Below are 24,591 nucleotides of genomic sequence, written 5' to 3'. Positions count from 1 at the left end.
TCCTCTGTTTCTTCTATACTTTTTGTGGTTGTACTCTTTAATTCGATTAATCATTTAATCAATCAAATTGAGTACGAGTAACTCTTATTGTATTTGTATATACTGTATTCATTCAGTATATTATTCCAAGTATTCAACTATGTGTTCGATCAAAAATCATTAAGTGTTAGAAGAATTAATCTATCAAATTTATATTCTATTTTGACCTAACATTTCTATACTATAGATGCGGAGTATGGAAAAATATAGTCTCTTGTTAGATCCGTTTAATTTAAACTTAATTAAAGTTAAAATTTTAGTATTTTTTACGAGGAAAATGCTATACAAAGGCTATGTATAATCACTAAGAGCCTTTTTTGATTTACTAAAAACAAATGGACTGAATTAAATAGAGTTAAAATGAATTATTTATGAGAGAAGAAAATTAAGAATTGAATCAAACTGATTGAAACTGAACTAAACTAAAATTAAGCTGAGGAAAACAAGCTCTAAATTATACACTAGAAAATCCTATAAAGTTAGGAAATTAAAAAATATATATTAAAGAATGTGTCAACTAACTTGAAATAAAGGAAATATAAACAAATAAGTACTCGTATTTCCTTCGTTCTTAAATACTTGCTTCATTTCTCTATACGTGGGGTTTTACAAGAATTTAGAGAAAGTAATAAAGTTGGAGGTGGTGGGTAAGTGGTAAAACAAAAGGTTGTAAAAAGTAAAAGTAGTGGAGAGAATCGAAGGAGGGGGAATATAAAATTAATAAAATATGATTTATGTTGGGTTCATTAGGTGAGAGAAATGAATTAAATATTGTAAAAAAAATTTAAATAAGGAAATAGAACAAGTATTTTTAAAACGACAAAAAATAAAAAGTGGAGTAAGTATTTAAAAACGAAGGGATTACTTTGTAAGATAAAGTGAGGAACAAAAAACATCAAGAAGACAAGTAATGACAAAAAAGTCATTATACATTTGTACTCAAGTGAAAATTTTTTTTTTCTTAATCTATGTATTTTGGTGATGGTTTATTAACATACAATTTATAATGAATATTAAGGGGTAATAAAAGTCAAACTTGAAAAAAAAAAATTAATAATTAGTGGTATTGTAAAAAATAAGGTGTTTACAAATGAAATAAAGTGTTTGTGCCATGAGGAAAAGAGAAAGATGGAAGAATTATTACCCTCATTATGAAGGTAATAATTACACACCCTACCTCTAGTGTAAGTATATAGCTGTTACACCCAAATTGGAGATAATAGTTCAGCTTTCGTAACCTAATACCACACTATCACTACATAATGTTCTATATATACAATCACACCATCACTATCTCCACCTTTCATATTCACTTTCATTTTGCTTGCTAGGAATTTTATTACCTAGTAATATATCTCCCTTACATGCCCTAAAGTGTAAACTTTCCAAGATAAACAATACCAAGTAATCCTTGATTAATGAAATAATGAAAAGGTTTGCATCTCATAGTTATAGGGTTATATTAATACGTTAGAGATTGATCAAATGACAATGTCCGAGAGAGGGTTGGTTCGTCTCAATACAAATGGAGTCTCAAAGGGCAACCCTAGCAAAGCTGGAGCTGGAGGAATTATTAGGGGCCATCGAGGTGATTTATTTTAGGCTTTTGCTATGAAGTGTGGGGTTGCATTGTACTAAAGCCGAATTAGCTGCTGTCTTGATAGGGCTTAGTTTGGAGTCGGATGGAGCGCATAGAAAGGTCCAACTCTTGACTCCGAAGTGGTTGTTCGTATGTTGGTGAAGGAACTCCTGCCAACTCTCCTATATTCACATCATTCGGAGATGTAAAACTCTTATTTCGGAATGGGAATGGGAGGATTCCATCTATCACTACTATAGAGAGGTTAATCGGGCGACTGACTGGTTAGCTAACTATGAAGTTAGTTCGAATGAGAAGTTCATTCTCTTTGTGGCGGTCCCGAAAGATCTTCATGTCGTTTTATTGGATGACTTATGTGGGGTGACGAGGGCAAGGATGGTTTCGGAAGAGTAACAACTTCTAGGCTAGCTTTGCTTTCTGTTTATTTTCTTTTTATTTTGTTTGTTCTTTTTGTTTGTTTTGGGGCTTGCCCCTCTCTTCCACAAATAAATAAATAAATAAATAAAATAAAAGTCCATTAGAGGCTCTATTCCCCCGCCCCTCTAAATGGCCTTTTTTTTCTTTTTTTGAATAGCCCCTCGGCCTTGGCCGCTAAACTGAGGAGCAACGATATCTAGTTCATGAAGCAACACAATCATATTAGTGCAATGAGGAAGCTTATCTTGCTAAATTTAAACTTAGCAGGCATTCCTAATGCCAAATTGGTGAAAATTGTTAACACTTGAAAAAGGAAATTAAAAAAAAAAAAAAAAAAAAAAAAAAAAACCCTCCAGTTGATCCTAGCTTTATCTATGTATGTGTACAATATGTGAGAATATAGTTTTCACATCGAAGCAAATGAGGAAGTATTATACAATTCTTATTTTAGCATTATTTGCTAGGCAATCCCAGTTTATTACTAAAATAAAAACGGAATATGCTTAACAAATGGAAAAAAATGTAATATTTAGGATTTTATTAAATCAAAATGACCCTCAAAGTTTAACCAAATAATTTTTCCAACATGTAAATCGAGACAAATTTTGGGCACACATCAATTACAACGGCGTATGAGAATATAATTTATTACGAGTAGCCATTGTTCCCATTCAAATACCGTAGTATTAATTATTCTAAAACAAATGAAATAGCCGAATAAGTCCATATTCTCTTCACTTTAAAATAATACTCGTACTTGATACTTATACTTATTAAAATAGTGTTTAGACAACTATACCCTCTAAAATATTTATGTACTTTTATGCTTTCATAAATGTTAGTTGTCTTGAACATTTATACCACCTAAATATAGTTGATTACATATTTTCTCTTATTGTTTTTTTTTAGGAAAAATTTCTCTTATTGTTAATTTAACTAATTTTGTGTTTTAAAAGCCAAACCAAAAAAACCTTCAAGATATGGCTAGCTATGACGCGCGCATCGCGCGCGTTAGCTGCCCTAGTATATATTAAAAGATGTTTCTAAGCAAGCCTACACGCCAATGTGGCGCTCTCCTCAATTAATCAAATCTTTCATTTCACATGCTTAAAAATATGGATGTTAAAAAATTTAAACCCACAACCTTAAGTTTAAAAACTAAAGTGTAAACTAAAATTGGCAAGATTAATCCCATCTTTGTTCCATCTGCCCAAAATAATTCCAACTTTGATTATTTTTTAATAATCCCAACTGTATACTCCATCCGTCTAAAACACTCCCAACCAGTCATCTAACTTTTTATTACAGATTGCTTAACACGTGTCATCATACAATTGGTTAAAAAAAAGCACCGGCCTTCAACCCAGCCACCCCCCCACTGCCACACAATGCCCATCCCAACCCCTACCTCCCAGGCGCTGCCCGCTGCCCAAACACCCTCCCCGACCACCCTCTCCCTTATAGACATCATAAGCTAAATTCCCCGCATCCCCACATCGGTGTAATATCCATTCTGTTAACCCAAAACACATAATTTTACCAGATTCTTGTAAAGCAAGCTCCAATTGTAGAATCCTAGAATGAAACTTTCTCAAAATTCGGTAAATTTTCTCAACGTCGGCCTCAAATTCATTAAATTTACGATCATGGGCAATACTATTTGTGAATCCCTATCCAAATGAACCAAACCAAACCCATTTTGAGAAACTAGGAATTTATTAGGAGGCGAAAGAAATGTTGGAGAAATTGGCAACAAATGTTAATCTAGCATAAGATTCAGGGGTAATGACAGAGAAAGATGACTGTTCTTGCAGAAATACAATGATAATCTATGCATTTTCTCTCTCTTTCAATTTACTAATGTAGGTTGAAATTCAATCACGAAATCTTAATTGGCCAGGGATGGTGGTTTAAGGGGAAGGGGGAGGGCTGACGGCCGAGAGAGGGGTAAGGGCAACACCGACTGTGGGTAATTGGGTCTGGAGTCGGAAAGTGGAGGGCTGAGGCGATGTTGGGGGATGTGGTGGGTTTTTTTTTTTAATTAATCAGTTTTTTTTTTTTTGAAAGAAACATAAAGCATCATATATTAAGAGGAAAGGTCCATATCGGACAATGTTACAATACTCTGTGGGAAATTGCTAAACTAAATATACTCCGCATTTCCACTCGTATCACCCCTAGCTATGAGATGAGCTACGGTATTACAACTCCTCTTAGCATGTGAAAACAAACAAACATTAAAACTTGCTCTATCAACACTAATATCATCGTAGACTAAGTGAATGGGAGAAAGACTAACATCATGAGAGGAAATAGCCTTGATTACATTTATAGCATCCGATTCCACCCACAAGTTAATGTAACCAAACCGAAGAGCCAACCTTAGCGCATATCGCACAGCTTGTGCCTCCACACAATCGGGGGTTGATAGCTCCACCTTCTTCGTTGCTGTCATAATAAGGCATCCCTTATCATCCCTAAAGACCACCCCTAGACTAGCCAACCCCACGCTCGACACATGGGCATCAACATTTGCCTTAATGCACCCCAGAGGTGGGCATTTCCACACTACGCTGCTGCCCTGCACCTGCTGCACCGAAGGTTTGAAGACCTTTGATGCATATTCCTCATAATATTGCACTAATTTGCAATACCCCGCAGCTAGCATTACCACATAAACAGGAGCTTTACGATAAAAAAAATCCACAGATTATGACAGCGCCATGAAGCCCACATCAAGGCTGCCATACACAGCAGCACATTGGTTTCGACCTTCCTATGCAACCACTCCCATCTTGCGACAAAGGACTCCGTTGGAGCATCAACCAATTGATCATTCAATCCACTATGTCCCCAAATTTCAGCAGCAGCCTTGCATTCAAAAAGCGCATGAATAATAGTCTCTTGATGAGCCCCACAAATCTAGCAGGAAGCATTCTCAGTACTGTGACGTTGCCTCAAGCGATCTTACAGCGAGATTACCCTTTACAACCCCCCATAGGAAATGTTTAATTTTTGGTGGCCCTTTCATGTTCCAAACAGACCTCCAAAGCTCCTCACTACTGGCCACAAAAGTATTCCCATCCTCAACACCTCTAGCCAACCAGTAACACGATTTCACAGAGAGCAAACCATTTTTTGTATAGCACCAGAACTTGCTATCTGTTCTTGAATGGTGGGAAATAGGAGTAGCAAGGATCATAGCAGCAGTAGAGTTATCAACAAGCTCCCTAACTTTCTCAGCATCCCAGTCACTGCCATTTACAGAAAGGAGCTCGTGCACCAGCATGTTCTCCTCCACCCTATCAGGTTGTTGCACGCAAATTGGCTTGCCATCCTTAATTAACCAAGCATATTTCCAAGCTCGAATGTTAGCCCCATTCCCTACTCTCCACACGAGTCCATCACGAAGCAATCCCTTCGCTCCCCAAATACTTCTCCAAGTATAACTTAGATCGTATCCTTTCCTAGCCTCCATAACACAAGAGTTTTTAAAATATCGAGCTTTGAGAATTTTAGATGCTAAAGATTCCGGGTTTGACATCAAACGCCACACTTGTTTCGCCAATAGAGCTTGGTTGAAACATTTTAGATCCCGGAACCTCATTCCCCCTTTTGCCTTTGGTAGACATAATTTTTCCCAACTTTGCCGATGCAACTTCCTATTATCAACCGTCGATCCCCACCAGAACCTACATAAGAGTCTATGAATTTCATCAATTAGGCCCTCCGGGATTTTAAATAGACTCATCATATAAGTAGGAATGGCTTGAGCAACCGCTTTGATCAACACTTCCTTCCCCGACTTAGAAAGTAGTTTCTCCTTCCACCCATTCAATTTCTTCCAAATTCTCTCCTTCAAAATTGCAAAAATGGCTTTCTTAGACCTCCCAATTATCGTCGGCAATCCTAAATACTTCTCGTGTCTTTCAACCTCTCAAATTCCCAAAGCATCCACAATCGCATGTCTCCTTTCAATGGTTACACATTTGCTAAAAGCAACCTCCGTCTTATCTAGATTGACTTTCTGACCAGATGCTCTTTCATATATACTGATAATATCAGCTATCTTCGGACATTTCTGCAGAGTAGCTTTAGCAAACAAAATACTATCATCGGCAAAAAATAAATGAGACACCCTAGGAGCCGCATAGCACACCCTCGCCCCACTAATCTTCTTTTCACATGCAGCTTTTGTAATAAGACCCGAAAAAACATCTGCACACAAGAGAAACAAATAGGGGGAAATAGGATCTCCTTGCCGAAGACCCCGAGTCGGAACAACCGATCCACATATCTCATTATTCACTTTAAAAGAAAAGGAGACACTAGAGATACAATCCATCACCCGACGAACCCAATCATTAGAAAACCCCATTTTACATATGACCATCTTCAAAAAGCACCACTCCACCCTGTCATATGCCTTACTCATATCCAGTTTGAGCGCTACATTTCCATGCCTCCCTTCACCCCCTCTTTTCATCGAATGGAATATTTCAAAAGCCACCATGACATTGTCAGTGATCAAACGATCTGGGATAAAAGCACTCTGATTAATCGAAATTATATCATTCAGAAAAGGCTTGATTTTATTGGCCAAAGTCTTCGAAATAATCTTATAAATTACATTACAGCAACTTATAGGCCTAAACTTAGTCATGTATTTTGGATCGTCACATTTAGGAATTAACACAATACATGTCCGATTTATCTCCGAAATATCAATCAAACCATTCCACCAATTTTTAACCAGAGAAATAATATCAGAGCCAATAATATGCCAAAATTTTTGAAAAAATAAGGCATGCATTCCATCCGTAGCTGGAGCTTTATTCGGGTACATCTGAAATAAATCATCCTTGATCTCATCCGCGCTTGGTTCCTCATCCATAGCATTCTTCATCACCTGAGTAATGCGTTGTTGTACACCCTCAAGAGCAGCTTTGAATTGAGAGGGATTATCTGTCGAAAACAGAGACTCGAAATATTTAGCCACGATATTCTTAATCTGCACATCATTCGCACACCATACCTCATCCAAATCAAAAGAGCCCTCCAATTTGTTTTTTCCCCTTCTTCCCCCTTTCATGATAATTAACTGTATCCAGCAATATTGGGGTATGGTTTGATGCAACTCTAACAAGATGTTGTACTACATAATTGGAAAAAGTAGTACACCAATCATTGCTCCCAAGGAAGTGGTCAAGTCGTTCACGGATAACCGTGTCCACATTGGTCCCCCTCTGCCAAGTAAATATGCATCCCTTATAGCCTAAGTCACGAAGAGCACACGAGTCAATGACATCCCGAAACGCATTCATAAGACATTCCCTCCTTACCGCTCTACCATCTTTCTCGGCCATACTTACAATTTCATTGAAGTCACCAAACATGAGATACGAGATATCACACGATTCTTTTAAATTTCGCATCAAATCCCACGTGTTATACTTGTTCTCAGTTTCCGGCCAACCATAAATACCCATAGCTCTCCATAAAGGAATCCCTTCTCCATCACGAATATTTGCACTAAAATGATGAATGGAGTATGACAGCATTTCCACATTCAACTCACGCCACCAAAAACACATTCCCCCCGATCTCCCTACACTACTAAGACAAATGCCATTCTCAAAGCCACACCGACGTTTAATTCTCTCCATCACATTACTATCAACCTTTGTCTCCATTAAGAAGACTATATTCGGCCTCTCTCTCCAACATAAATCTCGGAGAATCCTCTCCGTCCATGGGTTGCCCATCCCATAGACATTCCAACTCAAAATTTTCATTGACCTTCGAGGGGTTGGTTTCTCCTAACTCCCTCTACTTGGATATGACTGTCCCCACTGAGTGTAACCCTAACAACTCTTCTTTTCTTATTGTAGACACCTAAAAATGTCTCCCCGAAACCAAACCCGATGATGAACAACCTTTCACCGCTATTATTGGTCGGGTTGAGCATTTAATCTCGGGAGTGGTTAAAATTCATATTTGATCAAATTCAGTTCATAAAATAGTCAACGGATCATTCCTAATGTTTAGTCAAAGCATAATCCAATTTTTATTTTGGCCCAAACCTTATTATTCATTTCATATTATTTATTATTTTGGCCCAATTAATAAATAATAAACTAAAATAGCTCGAAATTATGAAACGACACTTAAAAATGCTGAGTGTAATTAGGGTAAAAGTGGTTCTGGACACAAAAATGGAAATAAATTCCACCGCGTCACGGAAACAGGTATCGCGCCACGGGAAATCTTGTCGCGTCACGACATATATTTTCGTGTCACGGTGCCCATGCCGTGACACGAAATTGTTCCGTGTTTTATCCGCGTAAATCCTTCATGCGCTTTTACCTCTACAGGTTTGTTTCTGTCCCGCGTCACACCAGATTTCACCGCGTCACACTAAAGTGTACTGTGTCACAGCATTCTGCTGATGTGTCGCTAATGAGTCTATTTTATATATATATTTATTCCCCGTCCCACGGTCATATTTGTGCTTATTTGAGCTCTACGGAGCTATTTTTATTACTAATATACGTTTCTTAGTGTTATTGTAGAGTTGGTATTATTTTGTAGGAATTTGCATAATTATGATAATTTCAGAGCTTATTAAACCACTACGAAGACATTGGAGTTTGATCGTATTTCATGACCGTATATTTAAAGCCCAAGGTTGAGCTAATTAAATTTGGTTCGGTGATTAAGACTCGATACATGAGAAGGTCTAAGATTTTACAAGTTATTATTATAGACCAATCAAGGAAAGAAATTAGGCCAAAAGCTTGAAGGGGTCCGAGTTTGCAAATCCAAGCAAAGAAGAAAGAAGCTGCTGAGCGTGAAGTCTACTGGGCCTGAACAAGCAGGGCCTTGCATGGTTAGGCAAGTGTACTCCAGTTGGGCCTAAATTCACGAAGCTTGATTAGCAGGAGGAGTTTTGAGCTTAGCTATCTTTTAACAGCTTTAAAGTTTTAGATTAGTTAATCTTTTCAACAACGTTTGTTTTATTAGCTTTAGATAATTTTAAGTTTTCTGTTTCTAATCTTATCTTCTTAGACTTTTAGTTAGGCTAGGATTCTTTCTTTCTTTATAAAAGGAAGAAGTAGTAGTACGTGGGGGGTTAAGTTCTCTTAGTTTAGTTTTAGGTAGTTTTTAGTTTTCTTTTAGTTTAGTTTAGTTTTCTTTTATACTTTTATATCAAGATTTATTATTTGGTTTTAATACTATTATTTTTTCTTATTTTAATTATGCTTTTAATCATGCTTTCTTTAATTACTTTGATTAGTTTAGATTTAATTATGTGTGAATAGTTTTCTTTCTAGGGTTTATGGGGATCCATAAATAATATGAAGGGGTAATTTATTATTGTTGATTGTCAATGCTTCATTAATTTTCTATTGATTGATTTAATGTTATGCAATTAGATTAGGCCTGGTTTAATTGTATGAGTTATGCAATATTGATTCGAGATTCGAGAGATGAGAATTGATGTTTATGCTTAGTTTCAATAGGCGGACTAATTTATAAATGGTTAAGTCGAGATTCAAGAGATGAGATTTAATACCGGTAAATTAACTCTGTGATTGTAATACATAGTGAAAGCCCTTTATGATCTGATTAATTGATGCATTGATGATTGATTATTATGTTTTACCTTGGAATATTATTTATTGGTGAACCTATGCCCTAGGTCTTTTATTCATTGATTCCCCTACTTTTATTTCTCCCTACTTTTATTCCTAGTAGTTTAGTTCTCTTAAATAACAACAAATTGGTTACTTGATAATTTAGATTACTTTTGATTAATTAGGAATAAATTGACTTATTTCCCTGTGGTTCGACCCTTCTTCCCTATCTGCACAGTTAGTGGACTTAGGAATTATTTTTGATTAGGTGATTGCGACTATAGCCTGTTAGTCGCGTCATTATTTTTTAGGGTTTTTATCTTTTTAGGGTTCCGAAGTGTTCTCTTTGTTCATTTTACCTATAAATACCCCCTTATTTCTGTTGTTCGGGGCATCAATTAAAATTCTCTTCTTTCTTCTATGCTCTAGCCTAAACACTAGCCTACCTTATTCTTCCAAAATACATTCTTTAAGCACTCCAAGGAGTCCAAACTTTACCCGAGGTTCTGTCTTTAAACCAAGGCGTGAAAGGTAGAACTGTTTGAGGGTTTGGCCCAAATCAACTTTATTTAATTTAATTTCAATTATTTTTTATTAATTTCCTTGAAGTTACTAACACATTTATTATTGTAGGGAATATTTCAAGCCATCCCACACTTGAGCCCCACTGTGATCATACACTTAAGCATAGTGGCGTCCAAAGGGAAGGAAGCTAGAGTAAAAGAGTCGCCAACAAGTTTTAGGAACTTGTAAACCATTCACAGGGTGAAGGTTACACCCCTTAACGATCCAGGAGATCGTTAACTCCAATAGGTCTGGAACCATGACTGGAATTTCGGGGATGAAGGTACAAATCCAACCTAAAAGAGATTGAACCTGCCCTAATAATAGGCCTCTACTTTATTCTTCTCGTATTCATGTGCGCTTTCTAACTGACATACAATCAACAGATTAACCCTAAACCTGTTTAATCTATGTTAGTTGAATATTAATGCACAAACAAAGCTATTATTGGCGATCACTTGAATTATAATCATATTAACCCTAAACAAGATTATTAACTATCTTATTAAGCGTGATTACAAGTACAAATTCCCTTTAAACCTGCAAGAGAGGGCGTGATCAAGAAATAACAATAAATAAATATAATATCAAGCAACATAATAATCATCATAATAATAATATTCTCAATTTCAAAGCATAATAATAATAACAAGATCCTAGGCATGATACTAACAAGATTAATAACAAACCCTACCATGTCACTAAGCATTAAAGATCAAAACTTTATTCCTAGCATGATACTAACATGCTATTAGGAAAGAAATAGGAAGCATCATAATAATATATACGTGATATTAAAAACTTTAGTTATTACCCTAAACATGATACTAGGAATCATAAAGACATCCTAACATGATACTAGGAATTAAAATAATTAAAGCATGATTTCTATATCAAAATAACTATTAAATTACTTACTTGGATGCCTCGTATCTCTTTCTAATAACAAAATACACGCGTTAGTAAATTCAAGGAAAATAATAAATAAAACAATTAAACTAAATAATTGAAATAGGAATTTGGGACCAAACCCTCATAAATTATAACCTTTCACGTCTAGGGCGAAGGCAACCTCGAACTTGGCTAGGTGTGTCTAGAACTTGTGAATGAGGAGTTTTGTAAAAGGGAAGGTTTAGAAAAAAAATAGAGAGAGAAGGAATAGAATTAGATTATTGTTGATTATTGTTGATGATTGAAAACAGGGAGATACGACCCCTATTTATAGGAAAAATAGCACGGGATCAAAGAAAACCATATTCGGAATAAAATACCTCCTGTCGCCAACGACAAGAGTCAACGCCAGACGACGAGCTCGTCGCCAGGCGACGAAGGTCAGCGCCAGGCAACGAAAGTCAGCGCCAGGCGACGACTCTGTCGTCTTGTGCTGGTTTAAAAGTCAACGCGCTTTTACACGCGTAATTACCTTTAAAATCTGTTACAAGTAATTATGCGTCCAAGCAGATTTAAAATCAGATTTAACATATTTTATTCAAAATAAAACATCTTTTCCTAAAAATATAATTATCAATCCTAATCTCATTAGAATTAAAGAGAACCTTCTAGATATTTCAGAAGATCAAAATCAATCCTAATTACTTTAGGAATAATAATTAATAGGCCCCCCCTCTAGATTATTGGGCCATATTTAAAATCATTGGGCCTAATTTAATTTAATTCATAACTTCCTTATAATTCATCGGAATTGGGCTTATAATATATCATTGGAAAGCTCTTTGCAAGCCCAATCCAACTACACTATTATTGGACCCTATCATGGACCAAACCAAATTGAACTGGCTATTTTTATATAAATAGAGTAAGAAAAGAAATATTTTTGAAAACAGAAAGAGAAATATTTTAATAAAAACATCCTCATCACTAGACTTTCCACACTTTCACCTCGTTCGATAATCAAATGACGTGAAAGGTATTCATCACCGGGTGTGGTTTTGGGGGGACACTTTTGGGTGTCTACAATTATTTTATAGTTGCAAGCAAACAAAATCAAAGTAAGGAATCATGTTCCTTTTATTTCTATTATTTTTCTAACGATTTTATATTGTTTAATTTATTGCTTCCAATATTAATGTTGATTTTATTCTATATTTATTGATCACAATATTGCATGTTTAAAGGGAATATGTAATTGAAAATCACGCCTAATAAGATAATTTGGACGACCGGTTTAGGTTCCTTTTTAATCTTGTTATTAAATCAAGTGATCACAATATTGTAGAATTATATGTGTGCATTAATACTCAACCAATTTAGCTAATAATAGTTTGGAGCGAATTGAATCTCTGTTTGCATGCCTTTGAGATCGCAGGAATCATTTTTTACTATAAGAATCGACTAGAGGCCAATACGGGTGAATGTGACTCCATGACTCACTTCGTACTATCATCCCTGATCCTCCTTTCATGGTTCCGAACCATATGGAGTTAGTAATATCATGGATTATGAATGGGGTGTAACCTTCACGGGTCAATCGTTGTTGCCTTTCGTTGTCCCTTAATCGTGGTTGCCGTTTATGATCCGTGAACGGTTTACAAGTTCCTTAAAAACTTGTTGGCGGCTCCCTAGTTTCCTTATCCCTAATCGTATATGTCAATTCCCACTTCTTAAGAGTGCCAAGCATATTCACAACGTGCTTAACGTAGGTGCACTTTAAACGACGCCTACACTTATCAACTCCATCAATCTCATCCATCACTACATCACTCTCCTCCAAAGCAAGCCCCCTTTTTTTTTTGTCATAGCAATATTGTTGCCCAACCCCTCACTGTCCCTGCTTCCTTATAACCTTCCTCCATTCTCTCCACCCTTTTCCACCCTTTTTTCTTATCTCTCCCCTTCACAATATAAGGACCAGACCCCTGCTGCCCCCTACTACTCTCCTCCAACGAACCAGCCCCAGCTAGCTCCCCATTATTCCCTATATTATTAGCTACTCCCTGCCCCACCACCACAATGCCCACCCCTGTACTATTATAAGAACTACACAACTCCTTTTCATGCCCCACCATATTATCCTCTAAATTCTCAACATCATTTCCCCCACCTCAATTCATACCCCCTCCCTTAATTATTCCCACACCATCAGCCACACTCCTAGGTCTGAGCACCATTTTATTACTACTAGCATCGAGCACCCTCTCCAAGCTAACTTCCCTTTCCTTCGGCTTCACTGCAGAATCCCCATCCCTCATTGGAGAAAAAAGAAGTCTCCTAGCCGCACCAATCGGACCAAGTCTAATCTTTTGTTTCATACTATCCACATTTCGACCCTTGTGCAGCACATCAATTTTCTCAGCCCATACTCTTTCCTTTTCTCTGATAGTAAAATTCTTCATTGATGGTTTGGGTGGTGAAGCTCTTAGCCACGTGCCATATTGATATACTATCGTATCAGCTGTCTCTCTTTCCATCTCTCGCACCGCACATTCTTTATCAGTATGGTCTAGCATGCCACAAAAAAAGCAAAAATCGCCTAGCCGCTCATATTTAATATCAATCCATTTTGACTGTGAGTTCCCTGTCGCAATGAAAATTCCTCTCCGCAGCGGTTTCCTCATATCAACCATAATTTCAACCTCATGAATTCACTCCAGCCTAGGGGGTCCGAGTCATTGAATTCAAGAAAACCTCCTAAAGATTCTCCAATGTCATACACTGTTGAAAAATTGTGCCTGTTAAAGGGAACGTCCAACAGTCTAATCCACATTGGTGATTTGTCGAAAACCACCTCAGACGGTTGCTCACCGCCTTGAATATCCTTTAAAACCAGCAATTTCCCATCAAAGAACCAAGGGCTGCCCTCAACGATACTTATCAGGTTCAGAGAAAAATTTGAAACACGAACAAGTTTGTATCCACCATTCTAATTGCGATATTATCATTCAATCGCCAAATACCCAGCAAGGTTTTCTTCATGGCTTCAACATTGAAAGTCTTAACAGTCCACAATTTACCCACCAGGACCAATCGGAGTTGCTCCTTTGATTCATCCACATCCTCAATCTCGCCATTAACCCCAATTACCTTATTTTCATCGTCAGTTAATTTAAAATTTTCCCAATCCTTAAGAAGATTGTCCTCCATAATTACGAATCAATTGTTGGGAACAATCAGAATTATTGAATGGGAGTTACGAAATCAGACAGAAAAACGCAAGACGAACCCTAAGTAAAGGACTACTGAACCCTAAGCAAGGGACGGCATAGATTATAATTAATCAATTAATAATAATACTAATATATATTTTTTTAATTTTTGACCAATAACGTGGTGACACGTTTACATTAGACTTTTTTTTTTTTTAAAAAAATTACCTGTTTATCTGGTCACTTGGGTGTATTTTGGACGGATTCAGTATAAAGTCGGGATTATTAAAAAATAATCGAAAGTTGAGATTATTTTGAGTGAACGGAGCAAAATTGGGATTAATCATGACAATTTTTCATAACTAATAAGCTATCACTATATTTATTACATGTCAATCTACCAAAATTAAATATAAATACGGATTTTTTATTTGACAAGGAATAATGCAATAACTCACGACATTGTCTGAAACTAAAAATTAGTTCAAATGAAATACAAGTAGCAAAAATAAGTTAAGAGTATCGGGTAAACACTTTGTTATATACATCCAGGTGCACGGTCACCCAAAGATATTATTTGTTCGTTTTGATAATTATTGCTCATTTTATCATCAAATGAGTAAACAAATACCCTTGGGTGCACCATACACCCGATTGTATATAACAACTTTTCAGTAAATACATATACGCGGGCGCCTTAATTGGAAACCCATATCTGCAACGGCAAAAGCCAAACGGAGAAATGACCTTTGCCCCCTTGAATACATTTTAAAAAATCTCAGTTTCAGACCACCACATCAGTACTATATAACCCAGAAAATTTCTCCAAAATTTAATACGTAGCACTCTTTCAAACTTCATCTTCCTCAACGTGCTGCTAATCCTCTTAACTCTTCCTCAACTCAAACCAGTATGTAATTGTATTCCTCTTTCTCTCTTCAATTCCTTTTTACTGTTGCATTTCCATTTCCAATTCTTCTTTTGTTCTTCAAGATTACCCAGAATTTTTCTCTAACATTGCTATTTTTTTTTTTTTTTTGGAATTTTTGTAGAGAAATTGCAATTAGTCCTAGCGCTGAAAGGGTTAAAGATTGTGATATTGGTGTATGGCAAATGCATACCATCACATAGGAAGAAGAGTTGATGTAATTAATCCATACAACGTCGTGTGCTTTGTTCCTGTTTATAATCCGCTTCCACCTGCTTTTCTTGTTCGTATGGATGTTCATCTCTCCATTGCTTTGCATCAGGTACTTCCCCATTTATTTTTCTGGGTTTATCTTTAATTTTTCTGGGTTTTATGTTAATTTGTTTTTGGGTTTATCTTTAATATTTTTTTCTGGGTTTAATTATATTTTGTTTTTGGGTTTAATTTCATGTTTTTGTTGGGTTTAGTTCATGGTTAGTGAAGGTCTGGTGCCGTCTCCTGAAGAGACATTCAAAAGAGAAGCCATAATTCAGAAGCTCAAAAAGGTATTTCCTTTTCTTTTAATTTTTTTTTTTGCGCCTTTAATTATATGATTTAATTTAATGAGTGGGTTTTGTTTATAAGAGTATAAGATTGCCTATAGTTAAAAAATCGTGGTTTTATGCAGGTTTTTTTTATACATGCTTTTCTTGGCTGTTGTTTGAAGCATGAAGCTAATGTGGCTTAAGATTTTGGGGGTTTGTGGAAATGCTTAGATTATGACCAAGGAAATTAATTCTCTTTGTAATTGTTGTATATAGGCCGATGTGCGAGTAGTCGCGTACGGTTGCATACATTTGACCCGGTTCCATTACACATGATTTAGGCCAAAGTCTCATAAGAGGCATATGGATAACAGTAGTGTTATACATATATTCTTGATCAGGAACTAGTGCTTTTGTGTGTAAACACTGGTTTGTTTCAGTGAAAGTTTTGATGCTAGGATAGTATGACTGCATGAGAATGTCACCAAGGCATCTAATGTATATTATTGCAGCAAAAATGAAATTGGTCCAAACTTTGTATACTAAGGGGTAAAAGCAGTAAAGTTCCTTTTTCAATAGGAGAAAGTAGTACTACTAGTATATGTGCAAGGCATAATTCATATTTAAGCTAACAAGTTTGTTGAGAAGTCATTATAGGTTGTGCTATTAGAGCAATAATGAATTCGGAATTCGGCTGATGATCTAATTCTACTTTGCAATATGCATTTTTCAAAACTAATAGTCTTAAGTGTATATAATATGCACCAAATTAGAGCTAATGGGTCCGGATCTCTGGTTCCAGTTTTGTTTTATCTCCTGCCAGGCTGCCATTCTACCAAAGTAGGATTTTGAACTCAAGAGTTTCCATGTGGATTTGTAGTGTATGTTGTTCAAGGGTATCATTCAATTGTATAGTCATTCTTCAAAGGGTAGTGTTTTGTTCAGATAAGCTATTGATAGAGGCAGTCATTTTTCTCCCTCTTGTGGCAGACCTCCCATTTAAGTGTTTGTTGTATAAACTACTGCTTTTTCTTTGTGTTGTATGATCTAATTTTAACTGCTTCAGTGTTTGTTGTATAGATTGTACAGGAATGGATTACAAAAATTGCTCACCTGAGGAAGCTCCCTAAACAGAGAAGAAACTTATGGATCAACAATGCATCAGCTACAATATTAACTTATGGATCTTTTGGCCTTGGGGTAAGAATTCTATTTCTCACTCGTACTATGTGCATGGACTCATGGTCTTATGTTTCTTACACACATAAACTCAATTTATTTATTTTTTTTAATTTTTTATATATATATATATATATATATATATTAAGATTTTGGGCCTGTTAATTACGAAATATTTTTTTCTTTAATAAATTGTGATCAGATTGCATTTTTAATTCTCTGAATCTTTTTTTCCTAGTTTTAGGTCTTGTTAAGCAATAGCTTCTTAGTTCGCTTTTAGAATATTGACCCATCAATTTATGGATCTTCTAACTATAAACAACAGTGTTTGATAAAATAGTGTTTTGGGGTGGTTTTGACTTTTGCGAGGTATAATTAATGGTTTGGAGAAAGTAAAGTTGAAGTTCTGTTCTATTTTTTTTTCTCCCTAATTCAGCATTTTGCTGTATAGAACACTAAAGTCTTGCTAGCTATCCTCTATTATCTAAAATATAACAGTTCAACTACTACAACAGCTTATAGGGCCTTAGTCAGTTTTTTGTGCCTTGAGGTCTACATGCAAGCAAAGTATAGAATTAATGGTCAACATGCTTAGTACTTGGTTAAAGCTCAACAGAGAGGCATGCATTTTTATATGGTTGTTAGATCCATCAATTCTAAATTTCCTATGCTTTGACTATTGTGAATGTATGTTACATGGACTCGGGTAGTAGTGTCAGTCCGGTCGGACATAGGTATGTATCGAGGAGTTGGCCATTTTATGAAAGGTTGATGATTATGGTCCAAAATGAATTGTTAAACATTCATATCCATGTTGGAGTATCAAGTATCCAACATGGTAGTTGAGGTCTACTAATGATTTTAAGTACCATAATATGCGCAAGCTCGTAAAATTATATAATCTTGAAATCTCCATGAAAATTTAAACTAAAAATCTATGATGTCATTTTAAAGTTGAATTTGTTTCTAATGAAGCTCATATCATCTTATGTTCTTTCATGTTGATATATATTAGAATTGATGAAAATTGTTTAATATCATGCTTGTATTTCCGGTTAAGGCGGCGTTTGATAACAAGTATGATTCAGGATTTCATCTGTAGTTTCATTTCTATTTTTTTTTTACCCAGGTTCATAGTTCAGAATCAGACATTGATGCTATATGTGTTGGCCCTCGGTTTGCTACTCTAGAAGTAGGTTTCTTTTTTCTATCTATTTTATGGGATTGATGCGTGGCTATGTGTTGGATGTTGTCTCATATTTGTCTTTGACATCGCAGGAGGATTTCTTTATTGTTTTATACAATATGCTTAAAAGCTCACCTGAAGTGTCTGAAATCTACTGTGTCAAGGATGCTAAGGTGCCATTAATGCGGTTTAAATTTGAAGGGATCTCTGTTGATATGCCATATGCTCAACTTCGAGTTATGTCAGTTCCTGAAGTGAGTAAATGCTAGCTGCTTAAAGATGGAAAGTTACTCTGAACAATATAGAACTTATTTACCAGGATAAATGAGAATTAATCTTCATTCTGTCTGTTTCTGTTTTATAATTGAATTTATTTCCATTACAGTGTATATAAATTTTCCCCTTTTCCCTTACAAAGAACACATCCTAATGAAAAAGTTTCTTTTCTTGATCTGCTGAAATCATGAATGCAGAATGTGGACCTGCTGAATCCAATGTTCGTGACTAGTATTGATGAAACTAGTTTGAAAAGCTTATCTGGTGTGTGTACTAATCAACGCATCCTTCAACTTGTTCCAAACTTGGAGGTAGTATGTTCTTCTGTGTGTGTGTGTGTGTGTGTGTGGTGTGTGTTTATTTTATATATATTTTTTTTTTGTGTTGAGCATTTTACTAGCTAGCGTTTCAACTATTGAAGTTGAACCCTGGCTCATCGTGCGGGTTGAACTTGGCCTGTCCTTTTGTGAATTGTGATGGACAATTGAGCGATGTATATGCATTTACTACTTAGTACAGTTATTATTACTCAAATGCTTTAGCCTTCCTTACGTTTTCAGGTTTTCTAGTTTTGTTGTTTAGGACACAGGCTGTGTTTCACTTCTCCTTCAATCTATGCATTTCATCTCCATATTGTTTGAGTTAAAGTGATCTGCAGTTGTATTAAGTAAGCCATGTACATTAACCTTGTGGGGTAGAAAACAAATTGGTAGATTAATGATTATAAAAAGTAAATTCGAAGAGAATGAAACTTGGAAGAGGTGATAAGTTCACCTCTCTGATGTCTTAATATTGGTCACAAGTCGTCTCACTTTCTTATTAATCCTTTTAGATACCTTTAAGTCTTGCTTTAATCAACTTGTCCTTTCTTCTTAGGTCTATGAGAGCTGTCTACATGTTGATGATTAATTCATTCTAATGGGGTAATAGGTGGTGCTGCATCTTGGTGAACTTTGTCTAATATGATACCTTCTTTGCATTAATCATCTCCCAACATTATTCTCAAAAAAAGGATCAGACTGTTCACAATGTTCGAACTATTTATTATTCATTACTGGTTGTCATAATTGGTATCCTTTTCCTGGTATGCCACTCGTGACACTTAGTAGCTCGATAAGGAAAAATTAATCAAGCATTGTTTATTAGTTTACTACATTCCCCTCTACCAGGAATAATTGTCATCCGTACTATAGTATGACATCTGGAGAAAATGTTACCAAACATCCATGTTACAAAGAGTTTTTTTTAAATTTTTTGATCTAACATGAAGTATCCATATCCATTTGGTGAATATAGCGGATCTGAGTCATCTGACACTGGTGCCTGAGGTTTAATGAAGAGTTATTTGTAATATAATAAAAAAGTGATAAATTGTACCTATATATTTAATTTTATTTCTTCATTCAGCCCTTTGGGTCTGTATATCTACAGCATTCAGTTTTTAATTTCTTATATATGTGGTTCATATGTTACAGAATTTTCAGTCATTGCTGCGGTGCATCAAGTTTTGGGCCAAACAACGTGGTGTTTATGGTAATGTAAGTCATCTCTGCTTGAACTTCCTCTATTAACAGTTTGCTTTTGGAGCTATGTGCTCCTTGACTGCTACTAAGCTTTAGAATGCATTAATCTGGTGTTAGTTCTCGTATAATTACATTTACTATGTGACTTCTGGATCTCTTGAAACCCATCAACATTCTGTTTTTTCTCTTCTGCTTAAGAAGAATGTCACATAAAGAGGGACTGAGAATTCTATGTTTGAATTGCTTTAAGCACACATCTAAGATTAAAATCCCATTTTTTCATAATTTAGTTCTTCTCAAATCTGGAGTAGTTGCAACTTGGGACCATCAACTATAATTACCTGGAATAAAAAGTGAGGCAGCAACTTGTGCTCTTTCTGGTTATTAGCAAACAATTGTTGAATTGACAAAGTATAGTATGTTTACATAAAGATGTAATTAATGCTATGATCCTGCAGCACAAGAAATAGAAGGCCTCATGTAATTATTTCCATTTTCTATCTGTGCAAAATGCAAAATTTTAGAACTGGTCTTACTTGCCAGGCTTACTACAACCATTCATATGTCAAACTTGGAAGAAATACATGCAGAAGGTTTGGTATTTTATATTGTGGACTGTGTCAATTTACTGGGTCATAACCTGCAATAATAATTCCATAAACATGTTGCAAAGATATGGCAAACAAATAAAGTAGCCCAATATTTGGATTTGAGTCAGACAATACCATACCATAATCAACAGATCGAGCAACCAGACTTAGCATAAATGTAGTGACTGCAGCCATTTTAAAAAGGGAGAAATTAGCACTACTTGGTGAAATAGGTTCTCTTAGAATCAATTTTGAACCATCTGCTAGAGGTTGTAACAACCCGAATGATTCCACTATATCAGGACCCTCATCGTTGCACAAAAGCCATTACTTCACATTCAACTAGCACTAAAATGGCTCCTTTTTGTTACTCACACACCATGATCTGTTACCTGGATTTTGGCCATCAGTCAATCTGTCAATTCCCCCACCAACTTGTTATGATGTTTAATTTCTAAACTCTTGCCTTTTCATTTAATCAATAGTGCATGTAAGGAATGTCCTAATAATTTATCCTTTACGGGCTATTGGCCATTCATTAATCTTTAATTAAGTGTAAAGTAATTATGCAATACTTTTCGTTGGACTGTGGTGGTTGTACTGTTAATGTTGTTGCCATGAATGGACATGCAGTTAGTGCTGAAAAGAGACAAGCCTCCAGTAGATCATGTTTTGTTAGTACACAAAAAGAAACCTGTATAGTTGCACTTGATATTATCTGTGGTAGCTACACCGATTTCCAGCGAGGTTCCTACTTCCTGCCTCAGTATCAATTAAAGCAGCTAACAAATGCAATTGTACATGACACCTTAGTCTTGTCAATTTCAAATAACCTTTTGTTGTTTGTGAGGCATTATATAGCAATATCTGGTTGTTGCGTGTTCTGCTTGAGTATTATTCGTTGTGGCATCGTGTATTATGGATGGGATGCTCAGTTTGTTACAAGCTTACAACAGTGACATATGCTTGCCTGTGGAAGCTTATCTCTCTGTTGTATTTGGTCTTCTCCTTCTTTGTCACTGAACTAGATCATAGGAGGATGTTTGGAGAGGAAAACACCTGTTTTGTGTCCGTTCCCATTGATTATATTGTTTTACTACCCTAAATGGCGCTCTTAATGTTTGGGAATTTCACTTCTGGATGCATCCCTATGACAGGGTTATAAGTGAGTGTTTTTCTAGGTTCTGGTTCCCCAATAATCTGAGGCAAAGATTTTAGGAGTTGGGTGGGTGATTTTCTATGTACCCCCTTTTCCAGATTGATTTATAAGTATAGAGGCCAGGTTGTCTTAAGGGGAGCGATTTTATGTCCACTTTTTCCATCAGTTAAAGCTAAAACTATCAAACATGGCATCACTCCATGTGACGTCAGAGTGGTAACATTGATTGGGATTAACTTGTTGAGTGTTTTTTTCATGTAAGTAGAGAAATGAAAGGCATGAAGTTTGGAAGATTTGGATTTAACATTTAAGTGATTTCCCTTTCTGTTGTTTTAAGTTTGCATCTCTCATACATCCATATTTTATATTCTTGTCACATAGCTGTTGTACTGTTATCCCATCTGGTCACATCTTTCAGGCTAGTCTCCATGTTACTGGATAATTGACAGCTCTATGTTTGTTTTCAGCTGTTTGGATTCCTAGGAGGGATACATTGGGCTATATTATCAGCTTTTGTGTGTCAAATGAGTCCAGATGCTTGCTTAAGTGCCCTTGTGATGAACTTCTTCAACACATTTGCCAATTGGCCCTGGCCTACACCTGTTGTTTTGCAAGATGGAATGATGCACGTTGTGCAAGATGTGACCGAGAAAGTAAATTGGATGCCAATTGGTCTGCCTTGTAGCCCTAATCAATGGTGCCAATCTAATGTCACACTGAGCACGTTTAACCGAATTAAGAAAGAATTTTTCAGAGGGCATGAAATTGCCAAGGTTAGCATACTTGATTTTTTGTAATAATAAAGCCTTTTTGACCATTTCATAATTCATCACGTAGATACTTTTGCACAACTAGTGATACCAGGCTGTGATTTTATGAATGGCTTGGTTGATTTTTCATTTTTATTAACTATGAGCAAACGTAAGTTATTTGACATTTAAATTCTAGTGGAGTATAGACAATAATGCTCAAGATACTCTGTTCATTGACCTTCGTCTCTTTGAATTTTACAGCTTTCACTGACCTATATTTTCTGACACATTTTATCTTTAAATTTCCAGGAGATCCTGCGGCCTGATTTCGCCTGGGATTGTTTATTTGAACCTTATAGTATCATGTACCGTCATTTGTATCCCCAATTTCTTAAAATTTACCTTTTAGCTTGTGCAAAAGATGAATTGGGAGAATGGGCTGGATGGGTGAAATCACGTTTTCCCTCTCTCATTTTGAAGGTTAGTGATGGTCTATATGTGACACTTTTTGGCTCATTTTTGTCTTTACACTGAATACAAATTGGAGGCAATTTATAGTAATAGGCTATTTACACTAATTTTCAGATTAAAGTAAAGATCTCACGGGGTATAACAACTATTATCTCTTTAAATTACTAGTTGTCCAAGGGATTTTATTATTTTATTAAAAGAAGACTGTTGGAGAACTGAATTAATATAACTTCACATGGCTTGTAAACCTTTTTACCTTAAGCCATTTCTCATTAATGTGTCTCTCTTTGTACAGTTGTTGGCATCTGTCTCTTGCCATTTTGTTTGTGTATAGTTGCTGGCATTCTTCTCTTGTCTTTATTCATTCCTTCTGCGTCTGTTAAAATGCTATAAGAACTACATTTTAGATGAACAGGTAAAGAATGTGTAAGAATATTAAAGATGATGAGAGAACCTTTTGACACCAAGCTATTTCTGTTCCTTGAAGCCATGAATCCTATGATTGTTATTTTGTGTGTGTGACGTGTCTTTATCTGCTTTCCGTGTTATCGAGACCCTCACACTTTGTAAGCCTTTTCTTGTGGTGAGTTGCTTACACTTTGTAAGCCTAGTCTAATAAAGAAAAGGGATACTGTAAGCATGTTCTCTCCCTTTCACTCGTTTGTGCAATTAACACTCACATACAACACACCAATGCCCATTGTTTTCCGAAAATTTTCTCATATTTGGTTTTCCTTGCAGTTGGAGGACATCAACGTTTCCTGTGACCCCAACCCCACAGAACATGTTGACTCTGGAGCAAGTGTAGTTTTCTACTGGGGCCTTAATGTTGATCAATGTACGGGTGTCAATGTAGCTTCACTTGAGAAGGAATTCAGGAACTGTCTTAGTAGCTGCTACCGAGGAAAGCCAGGGAAGATGTTACTGAGTATCGTGCCAGCTTCAGAACTGCCCAACATTGAACAGTTCTTTACCAGAAAAATGCACGGAGGGAAAGCATTCTGCGGAATTCCTGAATATGATCAGTATAGAATGCCTGTGTACCCGCCGAACAATTTTGTCGGTTATGTTGCCAGTGAAGGAGGTCATGCTGGCGTATTGGTTTAGGCTTGCAGTAATTTTCTTTTCATAAAATGAAATGGAGAGAAGAAAAACCAAAAGCCCCTATTTTTGGTAGATTCCTCTGGGTGTATGGTGATTAAACAATAGATATATGTACATAAAGAGGGTACAAATTGCTCTGGAATGTATAGATTTAAGTGGCAATCTACATCTGTACTAAAAAAAAAAAGAACAAGTACAGTACATTTAAGTCTTTGAAGATCAACTAACATTAGAGGAAAGAATGAAAGATACACTGCTGATTGTTTTTGCTTAGTTACTAAAAAAATCCTCCAAATTTATTTTCTTAACAGAAACACATACTAAAGAACATATTGTGTAATATGATGCTCGACTTTCTGGTACTTTTGGATCCTAGGACCGAGTCTGTCAGAATACTTTGATTCCACACCTACACTAGCAATCTGTTGAAATAAAAGCTGATGCTAATTTTCATGCTCCTGTAAATCACGTTTCAGTGTTTTATCAGTTGTATGAAAAAGTGATTTGATGGTCAACCACATTACTAGCAATACTAGTGT

General features: G+C 36.0%; 1 protein-coding gene across 1 annotated transcript; it reads left to right on the top strand.

Annotated features, from left to right (window-relative positions):
- Positions 1–15,072: 15,072 nt before the first annotated feature.
- LOC145564602 (nuclear poly(A) polymerase 3-like) lies at positions 15,073–24,325 on the top strand. Its single transcript, XM_081624874.1, has 11 exons — positions 15,073–15,270; positions 15,413–15,610; positions 15,756–15,833; positions 16,893–17,012; positions 18,121–18,183; positions 18,270–18,431; positions 18,651–18,764; positions 19,929–19,991; positions 22,193–22,498; positions 22,787–22,957; positions 23,690–24,325. The coding sequence occupies exons 2-11, from the start codon at positions 15,467–15,469 to the stop codon at positions 24,053–24,055; spliced, it is 1,587 nt and encodes a 528-aa protein (XP_081481000.1). The 5' UTR covers positions 15,073–15,270; positions 15,413–15,466; the 3' UTR covers positions 24,056–24,325.
- The last annotated feature ends 266 nt before the right edge of the window (positions 24,326–24,591 follow it).

This window comes from Chenopodium album, chromosome 10, assembly GCF_948465745.1.
Source record: "Chenopodium album chromosome 10, dcCheAlbu1.1, whole genome shotgun sequence".
NCBI lineage: Eukaryota > Viridiplantae > Streptophyta > Magnoliopsida > Caryophyllales > Amaranthaceae > Chenopodium > Chenopodium album.
This window is presented reverse-complemented; position numbering and strand designations above follow the sequence as displayed.

Excerpts from the sequence above, each read along its gene's own strand:
- LOC145564602 (XM_081624874.1), top strand. The coding sequence starts at position 15,467 with ATGGCAAATGCATACCATCACATAGGAAGAAGAGTTGATGTAATTAAT. Across the intron at positions 15,611-15,755 it reads TCTCCATTGCTTTGCATCAG|TTCATGGTTAGTGAAGGTCT; the intron begins GTACTTCCCCAT and ends TGTTGGGTTTAG. Across the intron at positions 17,013-18,120 it reads ATGGATCTTTTGGCCTTGGG|GTTCATAGTTCAGAATCAGA; the intron begins GTAAGAATTCTA and ends TTTTTTACCCAG.